The sequence below is a fragment of the Notamacropus eugenii genome, chromosome 5 (genome assembly GCF_028372415.1).
Source record: "Notamacropus eugenii isolate mMacEug1 chromosome 5, mMacEug1.pri_v2, whole genome shotgun sequence".
Classification (NCBI taxonomy): Eukaryota; Metazoa; Chordata; class Mammalia; order Diprotodontia; family Macropodidae; genus Notamacropus; species Notamacropus eugenii.
The window spans coordinates 142,375,270-142,399,821 of record NC_092876.1 but is presented as its reverse complement, the minus strand read 5'-3'; the positions used below and the strand labels follow the sequence as shown (position 1 = coordinate 142,399,821).

The 24,552-nt window shown below is 37.9% G+C and overlaps 1 protein-coding gene across 2 annotated transcripts in view; it reads right to left on the bottom strand.

The window, feature by feature from the left end:
- Positions 1 to 24,552, bottom strand: part of ALG9 (ALG9 alpha-1,2-mannosyltransferase) — a 119,391-nt gene that overhangs the window by 35,097 nt on the left and 59,742 nt on the right. For both annotated transcript variants that reach the window (XM_072611129.1, XM_072611130.1), the window contains one exon: positions 21,524 to 21,653. In XM_072611129.1, coding sequence (XP_072467230.1) covers positions 21,524 to 21,653 — 130 coding nt within the window. The remainder of the gene's footprint in view (positions 1 to 21,523; positions 21,654 to 24,552) is intronic.

Sequence of the window (24,552 nt, the reverse complement as noted above, 5' to 3'; positions counted from 1 at the left end):
TCGGGGGACTAGTTTTTTGCTTTTTTTTTGGTATCCCCAGCACTTAGCACAGTGTCTGACACACAGTAGCTGCTTAATAAATGCTTGCTGACTGAATGACTGCGGTAGGAGTGTTCCAATTTATCTTTCCTGCAACCAGGCCAACACGCCACTTCCAGGCCACCACAAAATCATGCCTCAATGTTTTCTCACTATAACTCCTTTATATGTAATGTTTTCCCCCTTAGAATTTAAACCCCTTGAGGGCAGGGACTCTCTTGCTTGTTTGTATTTTTATCCTTAGCACAGTGCCTGGCACATGGAGGCACTTAATCACTGCTTTTGCCATTTGTTCATGAATTTCACTCATTCACTCATTCATTTATAGAAATCAAAATACATGATAAGGTTTTGCCTAGGTTCCAGGTAACTGATGATGAAACGAGCTTCCCTCCCTTGAGAGAAAGCCAAAGACTGGAGACAATCTATATGATACCAGCTGAGGTTACTGTTTTGCAAGTGCTCAGTATGTGACAGGCACAGTGCTAAGAGATAAAACCCTGTCCCTGTTTCTCAAGGAGCTCACATTTTACTGGGGGAGAAAACATGCATACAGGTCGATAAAGGGTAAATGACTCATGGGAACTGCCTTCCCTCCTTCTCAAGGGGAAGGAGCGAGCACTGGGGAGAAAGGGAGAGGAAGGGGGGAGACTTGGAAAGGCTTCTTGCAGAAGGCGAGGGGGAGGGAATAAGCATTTACGTGACACCTAATATATGATAAGCACTTTACAAATATTATTTCATTTGATCTTCACAACAACCCAGCTGGGTAGGTTTTGTTACCATCCCCATTTACGATGGAGGAAACATGGGGGCGTACAAAAGTTAGGTGACATGCCCTAGGTCACACAGCTAGTTAAGTGTCTGAGGTCAGATTCAAATCTGGGTCTTTGAGATTTTAGGGTTCAACCTAGCTGGTGGAATTTGAACTGAATCTTCAAGGAAGCCAGAAGGTGGAAGGAAGGATGGGAAGCATTCCAGAGATGGGAGACAGCCAGTTAAAAAGTTCAGAATCAGAAGGTCAGGTGTCATGAGAGAGGAACAGGAAGAAGGTCAATGACGCTAGATCAGAATATAGAGATGGGAGTAAAGTATAAAAAAAACTAGAAAGAAAAATGTTGTGAAGGGTTTTTAAGGAGATCTGATATCCTGAAGGAAAAAATCACAGGAATTCAGTGTGTGTGTGTGTGTGTGTGTGTGTGTGTGTGTGTGTGTGTGTGTGTGTGTGTGTGTGTGTGTGTGTTGTCAGGGAAAAACGTCTTCAAAATTGGAGGGGTCCCAAAGTGGAACAGCGTTCCTCAAAAGTGGTGGCTCCACCTCTCCCTAGAAATCTTTAACCTGAGGATAAATGACCACTTATCAGGTATCTGACAGTGGGGATTCCTTTCATATATGAGCTGGGGGCCCCTCTACCTCTCACATTCTGGGATTCTGTGAGCACAGGTCTGGAGTCAATGAATCACTATATCACATCACAATAAAATAACTAATGCTGAAAAGGAAAACCAGTATAAAAGATGCTGAAAATGAACTTTTATTTGCAAACTATGGAAATAGGCTTCTTACTTTATAGTTGCACTAAATCTGCTTGCTAAGAATGCAAATAAATGTATAATACATTTTAGAGAAATTTTTCATTAAAATAGTCAAAATTTTTAAAAGTTCAGAACTTTTTGGTAAGTTCTAGTTCCACTACTGAATACTTTCCACTAGTGAATAATTTCAGCCTCAACAAATATTTCAGGACCTAACATATGCAAAGTACCATGCTTGGCACTTCTAAGAAGATTAAATGAGATATAACTGCTTTCTTGAACTTTCGCACTTAAGCACATAAAGATTAAATAAGATACGGCCACCACCTTCTTGGTCACCTATACTGCAAAACTGAGCTTAACCATTAATGAAAAAGAGAGTCATTTTAAACACCCATAGTAAAGGAATCAGAGGTGAAGAAATTTTCTGCTCATCAAACACTTCAGAGAACAGTAACACAAGAGCAAATAAATACAATGACAAAGGATAACAACAACCACAAAATAACAACAGAGCGACCATTAAGAGATTTCTTTCTAAAGAAAAGGAGACAAGGATGAAAGCAGAAGCCAAACAGAAGTGTTGGTGGAAAAGCAAGCCTGGAATGATGGACTGAACTTCCCAACACTCCATCAGCAAGTGAATCAGGGATTTTTTAAAACTAAATTATAGAATGGAAAAGCACATAAAAATGGGAAGGAGAAGAAGAAGCTAGAGCAAAACATGTGATGTGTCCTATTCTAGCCAAAGGCTAAGGATGAAATGAAAATAACTCATGCAAACTCTTAGGAAGAAGAAAACATACAGGAAAAGGGGAAAGGAGACAAAAGGGAAGGATTGAAGGAGAGGGAAAGAAAGGTAGAAAACTCGTTTCAGTGGTGGGAGGGGCACCACTGATGGGCATCCTCATGGGAGGAGAGAGAAATACATTCTATAAAGGGAGATGGGGACATGATAGGTATAATCTACAGGGATTTTGGTATGTTATAGATCACTCATCTTGTTTTAGGAGAAGGGGAATCACGGCTCAAGTGAAACCCAAAGACTGGGAATATATTGATCTGAGGAGAATGAAAGGGAAACGGGGAAAAAATGATAATGGGAAGAAGCAAAGTTTAATAATGAACTGCACAATCAGGGACAAAGGAAAATTCCTACCATAGGGCAATATCCTCTCTGTCACCTGTAGGAGCTGATGTATTTCTAAAAGTGAAGCCCAACCCAAAAAGGGTCTGGGGTTAAGATAGACAAGGCAATAATACTTTAGAAGCTTTAATTCCATGAGGAATATAGAGACTAAAGAAAGACTAAGTATAAAGGACATGAATCAAAGAATAAAAAATCTATAATAGACAGAAAGGAAGATAAATAACAAAGAGAATGAGAGAAATGGTTTTTTTAGAAAAAGGTACAGAAAAAGAAATTTTAAAAACTAATGGTAAAATAAGTTGAGAAGTCTAGAGAGAAAGTTTTTACATTACCTAACAGAGAGAGGAAAAAAGTGACAAAGAATTAAATAACTAGTTGTTGTCTTTCATTCTCAAAGAAAACCATGATATCAGGAAGGTAATTCCATGACTTGCAAGTGAATTGGATTTAAGTGAGGGAGGGCTGTGCAAAGTCACGCAGCTTCACTTTTTCCTTAGGAGTCATCTGGGTCTAGTGGAAATATAAAGATGGCCCTCAAATAACTAGTTAAAAAACAAGAAAATAAAAAAGGAACTGATAAATGAAACTCCAAAATTAGGGAAAGGAGTAATAAATGGGAGGGGAAGAAGTGTTTAAAAGTGAGGAGAAGAAAGCTAGTGGGAATAGTTGCCTTAAAAGACATCAAACTAAAACAACTGAAGGGACACAGTGCTGTATTTGGAAAAAAAGAAAGGTGTGGATTTTCCCTTTGGTTCTAATTCTTCTTTACAATATGACTAATGTGGAAATGTTTAATATGATTGTACATGTACAGTCTATATCAGATTGCACGCCGTCTTGGGGAAGAAAGAGCGGAGGGAGAGGGAGAAAATATAGAACTCAAAATCTTACGGAATTGAATGTTGAAAACTAAAAACAAACAAAATTTTTTAAAAAAAGAAAAGAAGAAAGGAGAAAATCCTAATTTGGAAAAAGAAATAGAGACAATTGGAAGAAAATTATACACTTGAAGTCCCATAATTTTCACCATGAATGGATTAAACAATCCAATAAAATGAAAAAGTGACAGATTGACTAGGAAAACAAAACTCCACAATCTGTTCCTTCAAGAAACACATTCATAAACAAAACATAGAATAAAAATGAGGAGCCAGAAGAAAATTTATTATGCATCAAATGAATGAAAAAAAGCAGGAGTTACAATCATGTTATCAGATAAAACAAAAGCAAATATTCAAAAGATTAAAAAAAAGACAAACAAGGGAACAGCTGAAAGGAATCACAGACAACAAACTAATATCAGTATCAAAGTTACGTGCTCCAGATGCCTTCACATCTAAATTCATAAAGGAACAATTAACTGAATTAAAAGAACAGACAGTAAAGTGATAGTAGCAGGAAATTTTAATTGTCCTCCCAATTTTAGATAAATCTTAATAGAAAGACAAATAAAAGAGGAAAACACAGACCTCAACAAATTACCGGGGAAACTAAAAGATTTATGATATTTTCTGAAGACAAAGACTAATTAAAGACTATCCATATTTCTTCGCACTAATGGAACTCCTACAAAAACTGAACATGTATAATAAGGGCATAGAGATATTGCAAACAAATGTGAAGGGGCAGAAATAGTAAATACATGCTTTATAGATCACAACACAATGAAAATGGTTTAGGAAGTAGGAACAGAAGTCATAAACACAAATGGAAATTTAGCCATGAGATTCTAAATAAACTAGAAAACAAAAGAGAATTATAGAAATTATAAAAACTAAAAGGAGGTTCTTTGAAAAGACTAATAAAATTGATATATCTTTAGCCAATTTGATTTTTTAAAAGAAGCAGAAAATGAAATCAGCAAAACAGCAAAGTGAAAACACAAAGCCATGCACATGTATACTCTTTATAAAATTGCTTGCCTTTTCAGTGACGTGGGGTTAGGAGGGAGGATGGGTGAGAATTTGGACCTCAAAGTTTTAAAACGAATATTAAAAATTGTTTTTACATATAATTGGGGAAAAATAAAATACTAAATAAGAAGTCACAAGACCAGGTGAAATGAAAAGAATTATCACGACCTACTATGCACAGTTATATGCTACCAACATTGAAAACATAAAAGAAATAGAGGAATACCTTCAAAAATGTAAAATATCCAAACTGACAGAAGACCAACAAGAGATCTTACATAATCCAATCTTAGAAAAACAAACATAACCAGCTATAAGGTAACTACCAAAGAAAAAAGATCTCATCCCTGATGGATTTGTAGGACTAATCTATCAAATTTTAAAAGAACAATTAGTATTAATACTTCATAAATTTCAAAAACTGAGAAAGCACTCTACCAGATTCTTTTCATGAACCAAATATAGTTCTAATATCTAAGTCAGGGAAGGAAAAAGCACAGAAGAACTACAGACTGACATCATTAATGAATATAGATTTTACAACTTTAATTAAACTTCTGTTAGACTTTAGAAATTCATCCAAGAAATCATTCATTAGGACCAAATTGGATTTATATCAGGGATGCAAAGATGGTTCAACATTAGGAAAACAAGAAATTGATCATGCTAAAAACTCAAACATCTAAAGTCAAATGATTATCTCAACAGAGGCAGAAAAAAAATCTTTCATAAAGTACAATACTAATTTCTGCTAAAAACACTAAAAGTACAGGCATAGAGAGACCTTTTTTAATAGCATAAAAAGCATCTATCTAAAACCAGAAGCAAGTATCACATACAATGGAGATACACTAAAACCCTTCCCGGTAAATATGAGAGTAAATCAAGATGTACACTCCACATTATTATTTGATCAAGTTCTAGAAAGCAATAGTAATAAGACAAGAGAAAGAAATTAAAGGAATAAGCATAGATAAAGGAGATAAAACAATCCTTATTTACTGATGATATGATGACTGACTTAAAAAATGCTAGAAAGCAGCAAAGATACTGAGACAATAGCTTTAACAAATTTTTAGGCTATAAAATAAAACCCTCAAAAACCAACACTAAATCTATATAAGAACAAAATCCAAAAATAATAGGAAAGGGTACTCCATTCCAAATAACTACAAAATGCATATAAAGTATCTGGGGATCAATTTACTAAAACACACAAAATACTTGTATATATTCAATTACAAGTATCTTAAGAGAACTAAGGAATAACTTGCACAGCTGGGAGAATAGTCACTGTTCATGGATGGACTGTGTCAATATAATAAAAATGATAAGACTACACAAACTGATTTACACTTTTAATGTTGTACCAATCCAATTATCAAAGGGATACTTTATATTCCTTTGCAAAAAAAAATAGCAAAATTCATTTTAAAAAATAAAAGCACTAGAATATTAAGGAAAACTGTGAAAATAAGTCAAGATGAAGGAGGAATAGTAATTCCAGACCTCAAATCATAAATTACTCAGGAAAGAACTCCCTAAACCTAAAACTGTAAGTTACTCAGGAAAGAACACCTCATTTGACAAAAATTGCTAAGAAAACTGGAAAGCAGTCTGGCAGAAATTAGGTTTAGACCAAGACGTAACACCACATTCCACAATATATTCTAAATGGATAAGTGATCTTAACAGAAACAGATTGTACACCTCTCATAGCTATGGGCAGAAGATATATTCTTAACCAAATAAGGAACAAAAGCAATTACCAAAGATAAAAAAGATTACTTTGATTACACGAAATTGAAAAACTCCTGAATAAGATTAATGCTTCCAGATAAGAACACAAACAGTTGAATTCTTGTATCATATTTTGTTGATAAGGATTTGGTATTTAAGATACTGAAACAATTTATAGATATACACGTATTTGTATCGTTTTGTATACACATGTTCATACATACACATAGAATGACCAAGTCATCTCCAATAAATAAGTGATTAGTGTATATTAAAAAATTTCTCAAAAGAACTTCAAACTATTAACACAACTATGTAAAAAGAACACTTCAATAATTAATAATAAAAGAAATACAAATAAAACCAACCTTGAGATTTCATTTCATGCTCTGCAAATTGGCAAAGTTGACAAAAGATGGGAATAGTTAGTGCTGGGGAGGTTACGGGGAGATAGGTACGCTAGTGGATTTTTGGCAGAGCTGTGAATTAGTACAACTATTCTGGGAAGCAATTTGGAATTGCTGAAATAAAGTTTGTAAAATATCTATACTATATGATCTGGAGATTCAATTACTATGCTTATACATGGCCATTAATAAGAACAAAGTCCTTGTATACACCAAAATATTTACTATGATAATATAAAGTTGGAAACATCAATTGGGGAATGATTGAAAAATTGTGGTACGTGAATTGGAATCTTAGTGCACTATAAGAAATTATGAATGTGATAAATATAGAGAAGCATGGAAAGGTCTACTGAACTGACGCAGAGTGAGGTACAATGCAGCCAAGGAAACAAAGACAACAATGTCAATGAAAAGAACCACACCAAAAAAAATCAAAAGTGAACCTTGCAAATTTTAAGAATAAGCATGACTCAGAAGAAGAGATATGAAAAGATGCTGTCACTCCACTGCAGAGGTAGGAGGTCCGCAGATGTTTACTGCACATATTTTCAGACTTTTCCAACATGTTGATCAGTTGTGCTGATTTTTACCTCTTCCTCCACTTTTTTCTTATCTTTAATAAACACTGTTATATGGAATGGCTCTCTGGAAGATGGAGTGAAAAGGGTACTAAGGCAAACCATGGTGATATAAAAAAAATTAATTGTTTTTTTTAATAAAAGGAGAAAGTACATTATAGTAAAAACAACAAGTGGCAGAGCTCCATGGACCACGACTAAGACTTCCCTTCCAGGCTGAGCTCTGGCTCTTAACTAGCTGTGTGACTTTGAGAAAGTCACTTCACTTTTCTGTGTCTCAATTTCTTTATCTGTAAAAAAGGTGTTGGACTATACGTTCCTTCAAGTGCTATAATTCTATGGCCTAAATAGATCAGTTGGAACAAGAATAAGAATTGCATTAAAAATTGAAAACAAACCTCACGGTACTCATTCTACCCTCCACACTCTTGATGTTCTCTGGTACATTTTCATAAGCACTGAACTTAGGATAAAAAACACACGTTTTAGACAGAATTGGCAATGAGCCACGTTATAGTTAACTTTGTACCTCATTTTTTCTATCTGTAAAATAAAGATGATAATAACTACTTATGAGGGAAATGAGGGTACCTATTCAGGAATCTTTTTAATCTCTCTGGGGTCAAGAAGCTACTAATGCCAAAGTGATTGTTAGGACACTGGTAAATGTAGCAAACAATTTTATGGGCAGTTAGATTATACCTGGAGGCCCAAGGGTTTTTGAAATCTCTCTATGAATCTATCCTCAATTCAAAGTAAAACTACTGCTCCCCATGTGTAACTGGGAACTAAAGTTCCTTTCCATAGTCCATTTGAACCTGAACAACTGAATAAGTATATCCCATTTTAAGCAAATACAATATATGAAACTCTACTGTGGTATATAATTTTAATAAAATATTGTTGCACTCTAAGAAACAACGAATAGGGCAGCAAGGTAGTGCAGTAGATAAAGCACTGGCCCTGGAGTCAGGAGGACCTAAGTTCAAATCCAGCCTCCGACACTTACTAGCTATGTGACCCTGAGCAAGTCACATAACCCTGTTTGCCTTAATCCACTGGAGAAGGACATGGCAAACCACTCCAGGATCTTTGCCAAGAAAACCCCAAGGGTTCAAGGGTTGAACACTACTGAAATGAATGGGCAACAAAAATAATCACAAGACTTCTTTAGAACAAGATTTCTTAGATAAATATTTGCATCTGATGATACCAACTGACTACTGTCTTATGTTTAAAGATCAGAATGACTTTAGTTAATAAAAAAAAAAGAACAATCAACTTCCCCTTAAATCTACTAGAACTTTAAGATGAAAAATACAAAAATCCTTTTCTACAACCAGCATCATCAGCAATTCAAAAATCAAAAGATTAGATTTAAACCTGACTTAAGAGTTATACCAAAAAGACTATTCTGGTGTTTCTTCAGCTTTAATCATTCTTTCTTGCATCAAAAATAACAAAATTGTAGGGCGACATTAAGGCATGATCGTGAAACAAAAATGTGCTTCATTTCATTAGTCACAGGCTACATATCAGCCAGCTGTCGAAGCTAAAAATATGCCGCACTTAAAAAATTTGTAAACCGTAAGGCCATAAAGACATAAGACAACACTGAGAGAAATGTGCCTTCTTTCTGGTTCTGACAATTAGTTATATTTTAAAGACTAACTAAACCCTTTAGGACTTCCCTCCCCACAAAAGATAATCATGTAACTAACTGATCAGTAACGTGCTGATGACTGTTTCTATATCACCTAATCCTGGAATTCTGGAGTTGGAAGGGACTGCAGGTCACCCACTCTGACCCTCACCTAAAGCATCAATATCTTTATACATTATCTAATTATAGAAACCTAGATTGGAAAGGGACCCGAGATGCGATCTTTCTAATCTAGCCCATCTACAACATACCCCAAAGTGCGCATTCATTACTTTGCAGGGTAGGATATAATAGTGAACTAACTAGCTCACAAGCTAATTCTATTTCCAGACAAAACTAATGTTTAGGAAGTTTTCCTCATCTTAAACCAACTGATCCTTATCTTCCCTTCTGGCACCAAGTGAGATAAGTCTAATTCTTCTTCCATTTCTACCGTCATTATGGTAACAACAGCAGCAATAATTAGCATTTACTTAGTACTCTGAAGTTTTTAAAGCACCTTAAATATACCTCATTGGAACATCACAATAATCTTGAGGTGTGGGCACTATGGAATTTTTATCCCCACTTTACAGCTGAAGCTGGAAGTGGTTAAGTGACTTATCCATGGGCAATAGTTAGTATATAACAGGTGGGATTCAAAACCCAGGTCATGAAGGCTCCAAGTCCAGCATCCCACCTATTGTATACATTATCTCAACAAAACGCATTTCTGCAGCTATCTGACAAAAGCTATAATGGCTGACCTTTCTACTTGTTGTTCAGGAGTTCCAGAAAATCCAGAGACCCTGAACATTGAATCACACTTTGATTTATCCAGATTAGGGAAAGAAGCAGTGATAGCAGCAACAACCATCTTGTAGTATCAACACCACCCCTAGTGGCATGCTCCTGCCCCTTTGGGGATTAGAAGCACAGCTTTAACTTAAAAAGAAATAGTAGAAGTATTTTAAGGTAAGGCAATACTTAGGCATCCATTTTATTTTAGTGAGGGAAAATGAACTTGCCTGGCCAAGTATGCCTGTTTCAATGAGTGATTTGGTTGAACTAAATTGTTTATCAAATTGAAGCAGATTCAGCTGTAAACATTTGAATTCTTAAAGGGAATTAGAACTACACAAAGAGAAAAAGGATCTGCCTCCCATATGTGGGCAGAAGAGCTGGGGCCAGTCTAGACCAAACTGGAAACATGAGTTAGTAGGAAGTTCATTCCTATTCACCTTTGTAAGACTGTAGAAATGGGTATGGTACCACAAGACTGGAAAAAGGCAAATGTTAATCTGATTTTTGAAAAAAGGGAAGAGAACTGAGTTTGCACACAACAGACCACTGAACTTGGCTTTAATTCTTAATAAAATTTTAGAATATACTATAATGTGATGGCTAAAGAGTATCCAGCTAGGTAAATAAAGCAGTGACAACAAGGAGCTAGCATGGAATCATCAAGAATAGGTCATAATTCCAGATGAACCTCCTTTTTTGACAGGATTATTAGACTAATAGGTCAGAGGAATTCTCTAAGTATATAAACGTTAAAGTGACAGGACTGAACTCTCCAGGCATGGTGCATCACCAAGTGCAGAAGCACTGGGGTGGGAGACAGCATGCCACTGTCAGGAATGACAAGCAGGCCAGTCTATTTGTATCCTGAAGTGCATGAAAGGGAGTAAGGGACAAGAAGGCTGCCATGTAGGAAGAGGTCAAGTCATTAAGTTTAAATGACAGAAGATTTTATGTTTGATCCCACAGGTAATCTAGGGAACCACTAGGGAGATCAATGAAAATGAAGCGAAGAGGGGAGAGAACAGTGATTGTGGTCAGATCTATAACTTAGAAAATCATTTCAGCAGATGAGGGACAGATGAGAGTGAGAGATCTGAAGCAGGGAGATCAGGGAGAAGGTTATTACAGTATCTAGGTGAGAGGTGATATGGACCTATACTAGAGCTGTGGCTATATGAAGGGAGAGAAGAGGCTATATACAAGAGAGGTCGTGAAGGCAGAAATGATAAGATTTGGCAATGGATCAGGTATGTGGGATCGGAAGTGAGAAGAGCTGAGGATGACACCAAGGCTATGAGTGGGTGACTGGGAAGATGGTGGTACCCTCATTATAAATAGAAAAGTACAAAAGAGGGGAATGCTTAGGAGAGAAGACAAGTTCCATTTTGGACATGCTGAATAGCAGATGCTTACAAGGATCTAATTCAAGATGCTTAACAGGCAGTGGGTGATGCATAACTGTAGCTCAGGAGAGAAACTAAAGCTGGATATACAGATGTGGGAATCATTTATATACAAATAATAACAGAACCCATGGAAGCCGATGATATCACCATGTGAGATAATATAGGGCAGGAAGAGGACAGCTGATACAGATCTCTCCAAGTTCTCCTTCTACCTATACAAGCTACCTTTCTTTCGTATCCTTGCTTGATCATGATCTGTCTTTCATCTCTGTGTAGACACCTGCCGAAGTGCTGTCTTAGGACTTTTTTTCTTTTCTACATACCCTACCAGTGATGGCAATTGTTTGTGTAAGCTCAACTACCTTCTCTATACAAATAATTGTCAAATCTCTATATAGAGCCCTAGTTACTTTCCTGAGTTCTATTCTCATATCACCAATTGATATTGGACTTTTCCAGCTAAATATTCCATTTTTATTCTCAAACTAAATATGTACAATATGGAACTTATTATCTATTTCCCCAAACTCATCTCTCTTCCAGTTTCCTTTTTCTAGTGAAGTCATTGTAACCTGTCTAGTTCCCTGAGTTCACAACCTCAAACTCATATTCAACTTTTCACTCCCTTTCCCTTCCCCAAGTTTTATTGATTCTACCTCTACAACACTCTCACATCCGTCCTCTTCTCTTCCCTCACAAAGTCACCACTCTAACTCAGGACTTTTATTACCTCTCACCTGGAATAGTGTAAAATCCACCTCCTAATCTGTTTTTCTGCTTCTCTAATCCATCCTCTACATGGCTGCCAAAGGGATCTTCCTAATGCATAAGTCTGACCACATCACTCCCTGTTTGAGAAGCTTCAGTGACTCCCCACTGCCTGCAGAGTACAAACTCTTACCATTTGAAGTCCTTTGCACACTGACTCCAACAATCTCTTTCCATGTTTATGGCAAATTACTCTCCTTTACCGATCATATTTTAGCCCAGTGGGTCTACCTGCCAATTCTGCACATGACATTCCATCCACACCTTCACCCGGGTGTCCCCTGGTCCTGGAATACACTCCTTTCTCGTGTCCACCTCAGAGAATCCCTAGCTTCTTTTTAAGCCTCAGCTCACACGCTACCTCCTACAGGACGCCAGTCGTGATTTTCAGTCACTGCCACTCTCCATTCCAGAAATTACTTTGTATTTACTTTGCATATATTCTATATTTTTTATCTGGGTATACATTGTTTCCCCAAAAGAATATAAGCTCCTTGAGGGCTTTTTGACTTTATACTCCCAGCACTTAGAAAAATGACTGGCATGTGGTAGTACATAATAAATGGCTGTTAAATGAAGCTGAATCTCTGGCATGCCAGATGACAGAAATGATATCCAGAAAAATCTCTACAGCCTACAACGCTAGCAAGCATCTATTCATTTATAGAGTACACAGGAATTTGTTTTTTAAAATGGCATCACAGAATACTGAGGTCTCCCATTGCATCCTGGGCCATCTCCAGTCATCGTGATGAATAGCTGGTCACTGGATCCAGATGGCTCAAGAAGAGAAAATGAGACTGGTGACCTTGCACAGCCCTCCCTCTCCAACTCACATCAAAGTCAAGTGCAAGTCATGTCATCATTTCTCTCATGGCACAGTCTTCTTCGGCAATGAAGAACAAGCACAACGACAAGATGGAATTTAGTAGAGATAAACATAAAGCCTTACATTTGGATTGAAGCAATTCAACTTCATAATTAATCAAAAAGCCTTTATTAAATACTTTCTATGTGCCAGGCATTATACTAAAAACAAGATAAAAGACAGATGGCTAGAAAGAAGCTTATATTTTTTTCAATCTTAGGGTATTGGTCCACTGTAAACTCCATTTGAGCAGCTGATAAAGTGCTGGACCTGGATTCAGGAAGGTCTGAGTTTGACTCTTATCTGATATTTACTGTGCGACCCTGGGCAAGTCACTGAAACTCTCTGAATCTCAGTTTCCCCCTCTGTAACATGAGAATAATAATAGCACCCATACCTCACAGGGTTGCTATAAAAATCAAAAGATATAATAAAGATAAATCATTTTGTAAACCTCAAAGTGCTATAGAAATTAGCATTATTAGCCATTTTTTTCTTCAATGTGTGGACCTCCTGGTGTGGAAACTGCCTTCACCAATACAGACCAGCAAGTTGTTAGTAATTTCTAGTCTTAGGGAGCTTCCTGTGGCACTGAGAGAGTGTGACCTGCCAGTGCTCATACACTGAGTATGAGTGATAAGCAAGACCTAAACCCAGCCCTTCCTGACTCCCTGGTCAGCTCCCTCTTCAGCGCTGCTCTCTCTCAACCGTGTGACGGTGGTAGACAGAAAAGTTCATACAATCCTAGGCTAAACTAAGGGAGATGCGTAATGACTAAGGAGACAGATACTGGTCTCACTTTCTTTTTCCATGATCTGACAACATCTGGAGCTCTGTGTATAATAGTCTTTAGGCATCACACTTTAGTAAAAAACTTTAAGATACAAAGTATCCAGAGGCAGGCAGCCGAGACACTAAAGAGATGAGGACAGCTAGTAGGTCTCTAGTGCTTTAAGGTTTGCAAAGCACTTTACCAATATGTCTCATGTGATCCTCACAACAACCCAGGGAGGTGGATGCAACTGTTATCCCCATTTTACAGATGAGGAAACTATAAAGAAGCTAAAGAGTATGTCCTAAGAGGATCCATTGAAGGAAACAAGGAAGTAGAACCTGGAGAAAAGAAGACCTGAAAGGAACAGGGAAGCTGTCCTCAAGGGTCCGAAGTTCTGAAGGACGACCACTTGTTGGAGATGTACAGGTACTGGTTGGCCTACGTGGCTATCTAAGGTTCCTTTCCATTTGGACATTCTGTAATTCCTGCTTTTCCTCCACCAACCCCCAGTATTTTCTTCTTCTACCTAAGCATTCTACTAAAAAACAATCAATGCAGAGTCATGTCAGCTTTCTGGACCTCATCTACAAATCAAATGAGTTTCCTCAGCTGCAAAATGAGGGAAGTGAAGTCAATAATATCTAAGGGTCTAGGACTCTATGACACTGAAGAAAGAAGGCTTAATATCACTTCCAGATGCAGCACAACCAAACCATCTCAAGGAAAAAAAGAGTCTGGATGATATAGCTCACCATGACAAGAAAACATGATTTGAGGATGGGTGAGGATATTGTTTCCTAATCACAAATAGCTAAGAATCTAGGCCAGAGCTAGATAGCCATAGGACTAGATTTCTATCTCTAGTCATCAGGCCCCTCCAGGATAGTGATGACTATAGCCCCTTTCTGAAAAGAAGCTTTTAGATCAATAAAAGATGTAATTAGAAACTGAAATTAAGGGATGGGATGAAAGGCAGAGATGAAATATAAACATTCCTATTAGGAGCTAAGTGATTCATTCTTTGGTTCCCTCTCTAAGCTGCCACCTCAGGCAGCTATTAAATTTAGAAGAAACTCTAAGTAATTTCTAGAGCCTAAGAGATTTACAAGATCACTCAAAAGACAATATATTTAATAAAATTGGAAAAAAGAATTAAAGAATTTCTCCATTCCCTGTCTAGTGAACTCTACTATAAAGTATTTTCTAAACTATAAAGAACCAAATAAATGTGAATTATTGTCACTGTTATACTGCCATTCATCATGAAATGGTTTCACTCTTCTTCAAGAATGTCTCCTGAGCTCTGAAAGGAGTTGGGGGAGGGGGACGCGGCATGAAATGTCTGCAAGAGGGAAGTCTTCAAATATGTCTCTGTCCTATTTATAATTCAATTAAAAGATATTCATCATGCCTCTTTTGGAAATTCAGTCCTGTGCTAGGCACTGTAGGGGACATATGGAAAGCCTATAGCCCAGCCTCTGCCCTTAATAAATTCACAACTCAGCTGAAAAGACAAAATTTACACACATGAAATGATGATGGATCAGAATAGAGAAGCAGAGTCAAGTGTGATACAGACTACACAGGACCATATGAGCTCTAAGAATGCATAGTAGAAAGAGGACTTGAGACAAGAGTCAGGTTCTAGTCCCAAGTTCCAATAATTAGCTCCATGGCTTTGGGGAATCTGGCTTCAGTTTTCTCATCTATAAAATTAAGAGGTTGAATGTGATGATTTTTAAAGTTCCTTCTTCTGTGATTATATGATTCTTTTTATCAGTTAGAGGAAATATTTTAGCTCCACAGAGACAAGAACAGAGGTGACTGACTATATTCCAAATGGAGAAAACAAAAGCAATTTAACTGATAAACTAATCTGTATGCCAAGAGATGGGAAAGTTTCCAAGTTTCCAGCATGATAAAGTCACAGAAAAGTTGGGTCTACAGGCTCACTCCTAAGTGGGTAATTTTTTTCCAATGTATGTATATAACAATTAACCAGGTCTACACAATAGGAAGGAAATGGGTTTATTCTCTTATTAGCTGTCACAGACTCATGTTAGTTTAGAACTAGAAAGGATCTCAGGGATCATGTAGTCTTGGTCTTTTATTTTACAGATGAGGAAACTGGAGAGATCTGATGACTTGTCCAAAGTAACCATTCATCAGTGACAAAAGTGAGACCAGAACCTTAGTCTCCTGACTCCCAGACCAGTCTTTTTGCCACACTTTGCCATCTTTTTCTGGAGCTCCAAGATTACTGTTCCCCTAAAAATGGAGAACTAGGGTTTAGGTCTGTCAACCAATAAAAAGGTAACATTTTCAAGGCTGGTCCGCATGGCATGGATTTTCTAAACTCACAGGGACATCAACTTTTAGAAAGACATTGTTACAGGTAGTAACTATTATCTTCTCAACAGTAGAATTTTCCAGGTATGTTAAACATTTGGCCTACTCTCTTCCTAGCAAAAGCGAGGGACTATGAATGTGGATACAAACAGACATAAATATATGTGAGCATGTGTATATATGTGTGCATGAATGTATACGTACATAGATATACAGAGAAAGATGGCCACATATAGATGGTTATAGATCTCTATAAATAGGTACAGATTTATAGATCTATAGATATCAGTAGGGAGAGAGGCAGTAGGTAGATACTGTATATATCTATCACATGTATATATACATGTATGTGGAGAGAGAAAGAGAGAGAAACAGAAAGGGAGAGAGAAAGAAAGAAAGAGAGAGAGAGAGAGAGAGAGAGAGCGAGCTGGGTAGCTCTGCTAAGGACTGTACCTGTAATTTCATTAGCATAAGGAACTCCTGGTAAATTAACCTCCCCTACCAGTGCAAGTCACCAACTTCTCTGTAGCTTATAGTCTTAGAGAATTATCTAGAGCACTGAGAGATTAACTGACTTGCCCAGGGTCATACAATCAGTATGTGTCAAGGGCAGGACTTAAACCCAGGTCTTCCTAGCTTTAAGGCCAGCCTTCTACAGACTGTGCCACCCCACCCTCTCAAGCAGTTTTGTTGAACTGTCTTTTTTCTTCTCTAGTGGCTCACTAGGTAGGGGAGGGAAGATGAATAGTTGCAAATGAAGATGATGTTAAAACAAAATATATCAATAAAAATTTTAAAGTTTTTCATAAAATTATTTCTGTCTTTATCAAGTACAGTGCTATATAGAAAAACACAAATTAGGGAAGAAAAGGAGATTCATAATTGAATAATAAATATTGAAATACTCCTACTACTAGATAGCTAGGCCTTATTTATATCTACTTTTCAAAAAGCCCAAAGATTTTACAAACTATAGCTTGTTAGTTCTTAACATCCCCTAGATGAAAGAAAAGGGTAAGCCATTAACTTGTAAAAATAGTGAAATAAAGGCCAATACAGACAAGCAACTTTCCATTTTAGCTTTAAGAAATGAGCTGTAAACAGTCTATGCTAGGATCATAGTCTTGAGGCCAAGGGCCAGATAAGACTAAGAGTCAGATGAAAACTGTGTTATCCGTATGCCAAGGAAAGTCAGAGGGGGCAGCAACTCCTATGCCTGATAAAGTTACAATTAATTAGAAGAAGGATCAAGTGCAATGAACATCTCTCTGGCATATGCTAAGTTACCACAGATCTGGCTGGAGCAACAGCACTTGGCTATTAGGAGTGACCTGGCACAATTTCTAAAGGAGCTAATAACATTAAATTTAAAAGCTAATTTGGAAAAATGAATCACTGTTTGTGTAGAATTCAATAGTAAGACATCAAATGTCTCCTCTGCCTTACAAAGTCCAACGTAAGTAGCCTGTCCTTAGGGAGTATTTCTCACCAGTTGAGAGTATGTGCTACAGAAATCAAAGAAAATTTTGGAAAAAATAAAACAAAACACACACACACTAACCCCAACCCCTGCCCCCCCATAAACCCCTTAACTCATAAAGATGTATGGGTAGGTCATAGGGACACCAGCTTCGTTTTTCTCAAGATGTAGAGCTTTCCAACTGGTATCCTTGCTTCCTTCAGTCTGCATTTGGAGGCTGAAAGACTGGGTGCAGGCTTTGTGTCAAAAGTTCCCCACTGAGGGGTCCGTGAACTTTTAAAATATTCTGCAAATTCTATTTCAGTGTCACTCGTTTTCTTCGTAAGCCTATGTATTTTATTTTACATATAAAAAAGGCTTTACAAGCTTCACTAGATTAGGGGTCCATGGCACACGCACAAAAAAAGGTTAAGAACTTCTGCTCTAAAAACTGAGTAAAATCCAATCTCCTAGGCATTCTAAGGTATATCAATAATAATAACAGTTAACATTTATAGCCTGCTTACTATGTGCCAGGTACTGTGCTAAGTACTTTACAATTACTATCTTATTTGATCCTCACAACAACCCTGGGAGTAGATACCATTACCCCTATTTTACAGATAAGGAAACTAAGGCAAATAAAGGTTAAGTGACTTGCCCAGGATCACACAGATAGTAAATAACTGAGGCTGAATGTGATCTCTGGTCTTCCTGATTCCATGCTTAAGATTACCCATGGGCCACCTACCTGACGTATGACGTGCTCAGGAGAACATGAAACTAAACAAAGCCTGGGGTCAGGGATGTGACAATCAGACGTCAAGAACTTAGGAATGCACCCAATGCACCCAAGGCCATCACATTATTGACAGCTTTTTCTAGAATCAGCTTTCTCTCAATTTTAGTTTTCCAACTATTAAAGGGAAGAGAAGGTAGTTACCTGGACACCTATTATACACTAGATGTTTAAAAGATAAAATCATCAATCTCATCGATGGATCCAATACCTCTTTAGCCCCCCAGTTGACTCTCCTATCTGACTGGAAGGCTACAGATTGAAGCAATAAAGTCCTCCCAAAGCCTTCCTTTACAGAGGGCTCCAAACTGTCTAATGAACTTCATTTTACATTAACTGCTCTGCTTCGTTTCTATTCCACGAATATCATCCTCTCATCTTTGTGTACTGTCTTCTCCGTTAGAGTATAAGCTCCTTTCTTTTTCTTATGTCTCCAGAGTATGGCATAATGCTGCGCATGTAATAAATGTTAACAAAAAAAACCTCTACATCATGGACTTTGTTGTTGTTGTGTTTATTCTTTGTTGCCAAAGAAGACCATGCCATCAGAGAAATAACGACATGACTTGCCCTTGACTTTGTTTTGAGTGAGGGAGGGCTGTGCAGGTCACCAGCCTCACTTCTCCAGAGCCATCTGAATCCAGTGACCAGATATTCATCAGGATGACTGGAGACGGCCCAGGATGCAAAGGGAGACCTGGGCCTTTTAGGTTAAGGCCTTTTCAGTACTCACTTAAAGTGAGGTAATGCCCATTCAGTGAATAGGCCTCTTTAAAAAGTAATCAGGGAATGGCTCTTCCTTCCTTCCTCCCTCCCTCCCTTCTTTTCTTCCTTCCTTCCTCCCTCCCTTCTTTTCTTTCTCCCCCCCTTCTTTTCTTCCTTCCTTCCTTTCCATCTACACTGATCACCCATCCCACATTCTAGGTCCGATGTGCCTCCTTGGGCTCTCTTTTTCCATGTGGAGGTTTAAAAACATTCCATTCAAATATATGGCATGGAGTCTAGGTATCTCTTCACTGTTTCCCAAAACTGGTATCATGACATAAAAAATATATCAGGACTCAAAATTTTCACAGTCTCTCAAGGCCATGCACAGTTAGGGGCACCCCCTTCATACCTAGACACAACATTCACTTTCCCTATGCTCCTTTAAACACGTTTGAACACTGCTACTTTAGTACAAAATGGGGCACATGCACCCCAGGGGAGATCAGCACAACTATTCAATGGAATACAGGAAGAACTTCTATGAACATTTGTTTTTATCTAAAAAAAGAAATAAAGTTTCATTAATATTTAACGTGTAGATTGATACTGTCAGTCTATATATATATTAGACTGTATCTCAGTCATATATCATGGGGAATTCATGAGGTAGTCTAGGAGAAGAGTGGAGGTTTCATAATGCAGAAGGATTGATAATAGTGTCCCTTCTCATTCATTTACAGTATTTTGCAAAATATTGCAGTTTACATATATTCAGGTAAGTGGATTTGTAGATTATTACTCAGTTTTAACTAAACTAACCCTCACAAAGTGGCTTAAAAAGATTCCTGCAAAGAAACTTCCAGTAAAAAATAATACTGATGATGAGAACAGAAGAAAGCAAGAAAATGGAAGATTATATTTCTTATAGATGATCTTTGTCAACTAAATTACAATGTAAAAGAAATGAGGGTCATCAGATCTGACAAGAAGGTGGCCAAAAAAATTATCAAGCTTATTTGAAATATGGATTTATTTCTGTTTAAGTTAACAATTAAACTCACCCATGGTGAGCAGATTGAGTTTTAAAACAGAAGCTAAAGATAGCACAAGCCATCACAATTGGCAGGACATTTAAAACCCAAGCTTTAAGAAAAAAGAATGGAACTGTGTCACACAGAAAAACTCTCACCTCTGTATACTTTTAAAACCGTCAGACTTTAGTAATGTGTTTAAAATTTTCCAAAGAAAGCAGTCCAGTGAGTTTTTAACTCATTTCTTAAAAGCATCAAAATTTAACATCTTCAAATTAGTTTTATCATTAGTTTGTTTTAACCACAAAACCTGATCTCTGAAAAGAACTTAGAATCTCAGGACTCAGGACGTACTTTTAGGTGGAAGGAGCCTAGAAATTACGTAGCTCAATTCTTTCATTTCACAGATGAAAAAACAGATCCAGAGAAGTCACATGACTTGCTCAAAGCTGAGCAAGTAGAAAAGACAGGATTTGAAACTATTTTCTGACTCTAAATTCAAGGCTCTCTCCACTATTCCATGCAATCTCTTACACCCCTGGTTACACCAAGACACAAATAACCCACCCTAAAGTAATAGGTTTCAAAGTCTGAGGTATCTTTTTTAACAGTAAACCTTCTGGTGATTCTGAACTCATATTGTAGAATGCTGCATATTTCATCTATACAAAGTGTGTCTCAATTCCATGAATTAAAAATGACCACCTTCCTAACCTGAAGAAGGCCTCCCTCATCAGAATGTAAGGGTTTTGTGTAAGAATGTCCAGCTCCAATCCAGAAGATGAAAGATAATGCAGCAGGCTTCCTGGAAATGCCAGAATTTCACCATTCTCACAGATAACACTCAGAAACTTAACAGAAACATTTTGACATTTAGACTATGAGATGCTTCTACAACAGATCAGTTGCCAAAATGTATGCTTTCTAATAATCCTATAAAATGATTTTTCCTTTTTGCTGGGATCCAGGAGGACTATTATTTTTGCACTTCTTATCTTATTTCAGCACTGGAACCTAAAAAGTATTAGATGTCAAACATGTTATCTTCCCAAGGGAAAGAAATTAAACATGAATGTCTATCACGAATCGAGATAAGGAGAGGAAGTTTAACAAGGCAGTGATGCAAAAAGGGTCCCAAAGCAGCCACAATAAAAATCATGGTCAAGGGTTATTCAATTCTCCCCCTGCAAACCAAAGCACAATGATAGGAAGGGAAAAGCAGAACCTAATAACCTAAAAGTCTCAAGTACCTTTTAGTAGACAAAAGGAAGACGTAAGGATTGGAGAATTCAAAACAAGCAGGAGATTTCTCCAAGAAGAAAAAAAGCGTACCCCTTGCAAAAGCTTACTCGACTGAGAGATAAAGACTGGGCTGTATGTTTTACAGAGAACAAACTGGGTAATAAGGTGGCTCAAAAACAAGGAGATGTTCACACCATAGAGGTTTCTCTGTGTAAGCCTGCATGCGAAGAGATTCCCACTTGATAAACACTTTAACTTAAGGAGTATAAGTCTTTTCAAAGGAGCAAAAGAAAATTGTTGCTCTTACATATCTGGATGTTTCTTCTTGGTTCTGGTTATTCATGTCAGTGGGAACAATCCGTGTGGCCATTGGTCCCTGGGCAAAAGGTTTCGGCAACTGGCCCCTGAACTCTGATGGAATGAACTGGAGTTGCCAGCTGCCAGAAACACAAATAAAAGAAAAAATAAGGAGAACACAAGGGAAAAACACATTGCAAAATTCACTTTAAGTAAGCAAAAAAAATCAAGTAAAAATACTGCACTTGGAGAAAATAATCATTCCTGCCATGTTCAGCAATAAGCAGACCACAAATGGCCAATTCTGGGTACCACAGTTTAAGAGAATGATTACCTGGAGCACATCCAAACAAGGTAGGCCAATGGTAAAGGCTAGTAAAAGCATGTGAAATCATGCTAAGTATTGGTTAAGCAAATGGGGACATGAATAAGTTTAACCATACATGAATGGTCAAATATAGGCAAATAGAACTAGAACTCAGTTCAAGGAAGTAGATGCAACTTCTTAAGTTTCACTAGTACTTGTGTGTTGTTTGGTTGCACTGGAATTTCATTGGTATAATGAATTCTCAGTAAAAAAACTCAGTCTACATATATATATACATATATATACATACATATATATACATACATATATATATATGCAAAAGATGAAAGGGAATTATAGCACTGTCTATTTAAAAATAATAACAGATTACTGTGAGGAAATACACAAACTGAAAGGAAAATGTGGCAGAGAATATCTGTGTAAGGATCAATGGAAAAGCAAACAGAAGACACTGTAGTGAGAGTATAAAAACGGACCCTCAACCAGGAGGAAGAAATGGATAATGAATCTGAGAAAAATACCATGGATCTGTCAAGGGTGATAGAGGACTTCAATGTACTGAACTTCTGCTGGAGTTCTTTCTCAGCTAATAGCTGAGAAGCTAACAAACTCTGCAACTGCCTTAATGATCATTTCATTATTCAAAAGATGATAGGAATAACTAGGAGAAATGCTATTCCAGACCTTGCTATGATCAATAAGGAGAAATTGGTTGCTGAAGTAAAAAGGAAGAAAAAACAACCTTATAATCTTCAGGTCTGCTGTGGATAAGGAAAGGAAGTGGGAGAAAGGGGGAAGGGACAGGGAAATGGGACCTGTGATTTCACTAGAACAACTCCTAGTGAGGAAAGTTCATCTACCAGCAGAGAGCATGCCCTGTTAGGCTTATACAGCTGCAGCGAGTTGCCTGGACCACTGAGAGGCTAAATGACTTTTCCAGAGTTGCACAGCCAGGATAGGTCAGAGGGGGGACCTGAATCAATGTCTCCCTGACTGTGAGGCTGGTGCTCTATCCACTACATCATGCTGCCTCTCCAACTTTTAAAGTGATATACAGAGAAGATGGAAGCAAGAGCAGAAACACAGAAGAGAAGCACAGACCTCTAAGACTCACATCAAGAACACTAAATTTCAAAACAAGCTGAGGCTGGCAGTGGATGGGAAGAACCAAAAAAGGATATTTGGAGGTAAGGGAAACATCAAAGAATGGATAGGATTTCTGCTTGGAGTGCCAAGAAGATAATGGATCAGGATAAGAAGGCAGAACAATCTTTAGCCTGGAAATGGAATAAAAATGGCTAATAGGTCACTGAAGTTCTATATTCTCTCCACTTTCCAACAGCAGTTCTGCTTGGTATGTCCTCCTTGAAGCACGATGCCCTTGCAGGTACCCTCTGGTGTCCCTCTCCTTTCCAGATTCCTCTGGTATATTGTCTTTTCCCATTAGATTATAAGCTTCTCAAAGGCAGGACCTTTCTTTTTCTTATTTGTTATCCCATAGTTAGCAAAGTGCCTGGCACATAATAGGCCCTTAATATTGAACTAAATCGACTAAGAAGCTGGTACCATCAGGCCCCTGTGGGCCCAAAGTTGGGCAAGAGTCCGTGGATGTCCCTGGTGAGCTGCTGGGATAGGGCTGAGGAGGATGCAGCAGCACTTGAGGCCACTCAAAGCAGTGAACGACAGTTCCAGACTAGACTAGTCTCCAGACTAGAACAGTTAATAGTAGACATAGAAAAAGCACCAAGATACTGTTCTAATGCTTGTCATTGAGGGAGGAGGTGGGTGAGGAGGCTAGGCCTGATGTTGGAAAAGGAGGTGTTGCAAGCAGAGCCTGCATGGGGAGGGAGGGAGAGTGAGTGGTGCATTCCCAACACAGCTGTGTGGAAGCAGAGGATGAGTGTGGGAGACAAAGCTGAGGGCACTTTAGAGGCTTCAACTCATCTTTCCAGCCTTATTACACATTACTTTCTTTCACACACTCTATGGTCTAATCAAACTGGTCTTCTTACTGTTGCTCATACATGGCACCCCGCTTCATGCCCTTGAACTGGCTTTTCCCCATGTCTGGCCAGCATTCTTTCTTCACCTCCACTTCTCTGAACCTCTGGTTCCTCCTTCTGTAAGAAGCCTCTCCTGATTCTCCCAGCTGCTAGTGCCAACTGCCCCTGTCACTCTATATCTGTTTTGTAGGTATATGACATGTTGTTTCCATTGTTAGAATGTAAGTACCTTGAGGGCAGGGCCTAGTGCATATTTGTTTCTGAATCCCTATTAATATTCAAAGTGCCTAGCATGTAGCAGATGCTTGTTGACTGATTATTTACTTGTCACATGGAAAAGGGATTAGACTTGATGCTTGAAAGAATAAAAGTATAGAAGCAATGTATGATAGCTGAAGAGAGGCAGATGTCAACTTGATTTAAGAAAACATTTCCTAATAATTAGTGCAGCCTAAAAGTGGAATAGACTGCTTCGAAAAATCATGGGTCATAATGGGATCACAGACTCCAGAACTGGAAAAGACCTGGGAGGCCATTAAGTCCAATCCCTTCATCTTGAAGATGAGGAAACTGAGGCAAAGGGAGATTAAGTGATCTGCTCAGGGTCACAGTCAGTAAATTACTGAGGCAGAAGGTGAACCTAGGTCTTGATGGCTCCAAGTCCAAAGCCATGGTCCCCATAGCATAATGACTCTCCAGCATGAGTCC